The 4,172-nt window shown below is 42.3% G+C and overlaps 1 protein-coding gene across 1 annotated transcript; it reads left to right on the forward strand.

Moving 5' to 3' along the window:
* Nucleotides 1–246: 246 nt before the first annotated feature.
* Nucleotides 247–807, forward strand: LOC149839680 (uncharacterized). Its single transcript, XM_090004911.1, has 2 exons — nucleotides 247–495; nucleotides 571–807. Exons 1-2 carry the CDS (start codon nucleotides 247–249, stop codon nucleotides 805–807), a joined length of 486 nt encoding a protein of 161 aa, XP_089861037.1.
* The last annotated feature ends 3,365 nt before the right edge of the window (nucleotides 808–4,172 follow it).

The following is a 4,172-nucleotide window of genomic DNA, read 5'->3' on the forward strand; positions in this document are numbered from 1 at the left end:
CCCCTCAACCTTTCCTTATTTTAACCTCCCCCGTTCCCGTCTGCTCCCCATAGTTCCATTAACCATCCATTCTGTCTCCCTCACCAAAAGAATTCCCTTTCCCTTTTCTCTTGCCAACAACAATTCCAACTGCTCTTTTAGGAAGAAAAAAGTGTGTGTGTGTGTGTGTGAGAGAGAGAGAGAATGCCTCAGGCTATCTCTACCAGATGGTGCCCTACACCACAACAACTCATGATTCTGGAAGATATGTATAGAGCAGGCATACGCACCCCAAACGCATCTCAGATTCAACAGATAACCGCTCATCTTTCTTTCTACGGAAAGATCGAGGGCAAGAACGTGTTCTACTGGTTTCAAAACCATAAGGCTAGGGAGAGGCAAAAGATTAAAAAGAGGATGATCAAACAGCTCCAACATCAGTATCATCTGGAGAAGGCAAGGGTTAGCAAGGGAAGCCTTCACATGCAACAAAATCAGCACTTCCTTCACCACCAAGTAAGTAGTCTCTCTCTCTCTCTCTATGTGACTACACTGTACTTGCATTGAAGTTCAATAATTTTGGATCTTCAGGAAGCAAGCAGAGTAGCGAACTTCGAGTGCAGGCTGGAGCCCCCTGAGTGTGAAGATATGAGGAAGCCGGGGGTGGTTCGAGGAGGGAGCCATATTGAATGGGTTGTGCTGGAAATGAACCCTTGTAGTTATTACCGGCCATTACAAACACTGGAACTCTTCCCCATCACTAGCACCGGCCATAAAGATGAGAAGGCTACCAACAGCAGTACCAGCACCACAACAGCATCATCTTGATCTAAAGCTGCTGACTGAACCGTCTTCATCACTATGCATCACCTCTCTACTCTTTGTATTGCTTCAGCTTTTATATCGTCTAAGACCACTTGGTCTCCAAACACCTCTCCTCACCGTCAGAATCCATTAATTTCATGTTTTGAGCTTTTTCGTGTATGTAGATTACGAAATTCTGCATTTTTTTTTGAATAATTGCATTCTCTCTCTCGTGTTTTCTTTTGTTGCGATGTATTGGAGATGTTAGAGCCAAATTTCGCTACTCAAAAGTCAACCAGACATATACAGGAGAGAGAGAGAGAGAGAGAGAGAGAGAGAGAGAGAGAGAGAGAGAGAGAGAGAGAGAGATCAGTGTTCTCTTTAAAGCGTGGTAATGGGGAATGATAGAGCAAAATTTTCAAAACTGTAGATGTAGTCAACCGGATAAGTAGGCAGTAAGGAGCTGTGCCCCTGTTTGGTATAGTCCTATAGGGTGATTAAATGTTCAGGGTAACGCAAAAGAGAGAGAGAGAGAGAGAGAGAGAGAGAGAGAGAGAGGTTTGACAGATGGGGGAAGTAGAGGGGATTGTAGAAGCAAAATTCTATTCGGCCGGTAGGGTCGATCGGACAAGTAGGGGTTAGGATCTGTATGCCTCATCTGTTTGTTGCAGAGGGTGACGAAGTTTTCAGGGTATGGAGAGCAGTGTTGTTGGGGTCTGGAATTTCTTTTCTGCATGGTCTGTCTTTGGAGATTGTGAGCTGCCTGCCCATTCACTGCAAGAGAGAGAGAGAGAGAGAGAGAGAGAGAGAGAGAACGTGTGCATGCGTTATGACGGTGTGCGTTTGCTGAGTCATTGATAAGCATCACGTGCACCCTATGAATAAATGGAATCTCATCTGTTCATACCTTTTTTTTCTTTTTTAAGAAATTCATACATTATCGTTGAGAAGAGAAAGCAATCAGGAATTGAGGCTTCGCCAGTAACTCGGTTAAATCTCAATTGACCTGCAACTTGTGACTGGTTGACTTAGTGCGATTCTTTTTTTCTTTTTATGATCTTTAAAAATCAATGGCTCACAATGTACCACTTTAAAACTTTATTTTTATGTTCAGAAAACATGATTCCTTTTAGATGAGCTATGTTAAGTACATTTAATATGCAACCTACAATTATAGTTTCTAGTAGGTGGGAGCGGGGTGCTCCCCGAGCACCGTAATTTTACTCATGTTTAAAATATCTAAATTTTAAAAAAATATATATAATGATAAAAGTTTTTTTTAAAAATTGAAGTCTTTACATATGCAAAGAGATCTCCCCGAACCTTGACTGAAAAATGACTAAAATACCCTCTTGTCGGTTTTGGAAAGGTGCTATGGTTCTAAAAGTTTTGGTCGGATATCCAACCTCAACTAGCACCACCCTCCCTAGCCGGAACCCTCACTCCCTGCTTTATCTTTCAAGATCCATTGGCTGGGCCGCCAATAAACTGCCACAACTATCCTCAATTCTCAACTTCTTCTTTGAACGTGTGTCAACCGGTTTAGGGGATGAAAGTATTTTAATAATTTGATTTCTTGAAATGAGAGGCTGAGAAAGGGAGAGAGAACACTAGATCCTGATTCATCACACTCATAGGGTTGTCAACGATCTGATTCGGACCCAGTTGAATCCTAACTTGAATCCATCTTTGAGGTGTGGGTACTGGGTCTGGACCTACTCCGGTCAGGTTCACCAAAAAAAAAAACTGGGTCCTAAGGATTACATAACCCGGACCGAGTTCATACCCAATAAACTTAGGGGTGGCAAAACCTGACCCGACCCGCCAACCCGCCTCTTAGGCGGGTTTGGGTTGGGCTTAAGCCAACCCGTTTAATAAACGGGTCGACCCGCCTAACCCGTTTATTAAACGGGTCGGGTTCTGGTTGGGGGTATGCCAACCCGCCAACCCGGCTGACCCGTTTAATAAACGGGTTAGGCGGGCGGGTCAACCCGCCAACCCGACCGCTACCCGCCAACCCGTTTTCCCGACCCAACCCATTTATTAAACGGGTTGGCGGGTCATGTCGGGTTACCCGTTTATTAAATGGATCGGGTTAGTGTTTGCCACAGCCGACCCGTTTAATAAACGGGTCGGGTTCAGGTTGAGGTATGCTGACACGCCAACCAGCCAACCCGCCAACCCGACCCGATTGCCCCCCTTAAATAAACTAGTATTTTTATATTTTTATTTGAAAAATCATGGGTCTTAATCAGAAGTCAGGTTGGATCTGGGTCTAGAATGAAATTTCACAAACCATACCCGACTCTATATACTAATCGAACTCTCTGGGTTAGACTCGGTTTCTAATCAAACCTCCTTTATTACAAAACCCTAACCCTATAGGATTTAATTAAGGTCAGGTCCCAGTTAAGCATGTCCCATTGACACCCTTACTCACTACGACAGGGAACTACATTAGTAATGCAGGATTTGCACCACAGAAGCTCTTCGCTGACGCAAAGATGCACCAAAAATTTTGTCAATGATGTTGGATCTGCATAGCCTCAGTTTGATTATCCAAAAAGTATATGTGACTAACATAAATTAAAAATAGCCACAATATATATATATATATATATATATATATATATATAGAGAGAGAGAGAGAGAGAGAGAGAGAGAGAGAGATTACCAGGAAGTAGAGGGATGAAAGATCACAGACCTAGCAGCTATCAACATCTCATTGCTCTCAAGACGTTTTCTTTTTTTTAGGGAAAAAGGCAAATATTAATTCATTTCAATATCATCTTACATTATAATGATACAGACATATTTTTTTGGACCACCAAGCTTTTTGCTTTTGTTGCTTTATTTAGTTATCTCTTTTGCTTTCTTTAAGTGCATATAATAGCCTTTGGCCTAAGAACCCTTAGGTACAAGGTGATTTCGAGGTCCCTCTCTACTTTTTAACTTGCTAATATAAGTCTCTTCTTTCTTACCTTCTTCTATGCTCTCTTGCATCTCCGCTCTCTTCATGTGATTGTGTGTATGCATGCTTGCACTATTGCGCCCATATGCTTGACGAGCGATATTTAGCTCAATTTTTGTTGTATGCTTAAAAGGTTGTTTCGATGTTAGGGTACATCAGCGTTCGCTTTTAGCCCATGACAAGTTGGTACCATATCCTTCTTGAAGCTTAGGATAAGGATTCAATATTCTTCGTTGAGTATGCCTTCGAAGAAACATAAGAAAATTCATTCGGGTAGTCAGGTTCTTCTAGAAGACGATTTCATTATTGATGACCGTATGATAGCTCTCGTGCGTGATGTCACCAAACTAACAGAGACCGTGACCAATATGGAAAGGTTGGTTAATGATAATACTACTACTTTTGGGGTGCTTGATCA

The sequence above is a fragment of the Nuphar pumila genome, chromosome 4 (genome assembly GCF_984573655.1).
Source record: "Nuphar pumila chromosome 4, dmNupPumi1.hap1.1, whole genome shotgun sequence".
NCBI classification, from domain to species: domain Eukaryota; kingdom Viridiplantae; phylum Streptophyta; class Magnoliopsida; order Nymphaeales; family Nymphaeaceae; genus Nuphar; species Nuphar pumila.

Coding starts and splice junctions, on each gene's coding strand:
- LOC149839680 (XM_090004911.1), top strand. CDS start 247: ATGTATAGAGCAGGCATACGCACCCCAAACGCATCTCAGATTCAACAG. Junction 496..570: donor AGCACTTCCTTCACCACCAA/GTAAGTAGTCTC, acceptor TTGGATCTTCAG/GAAGCAAGCAGAGTAGCGAA.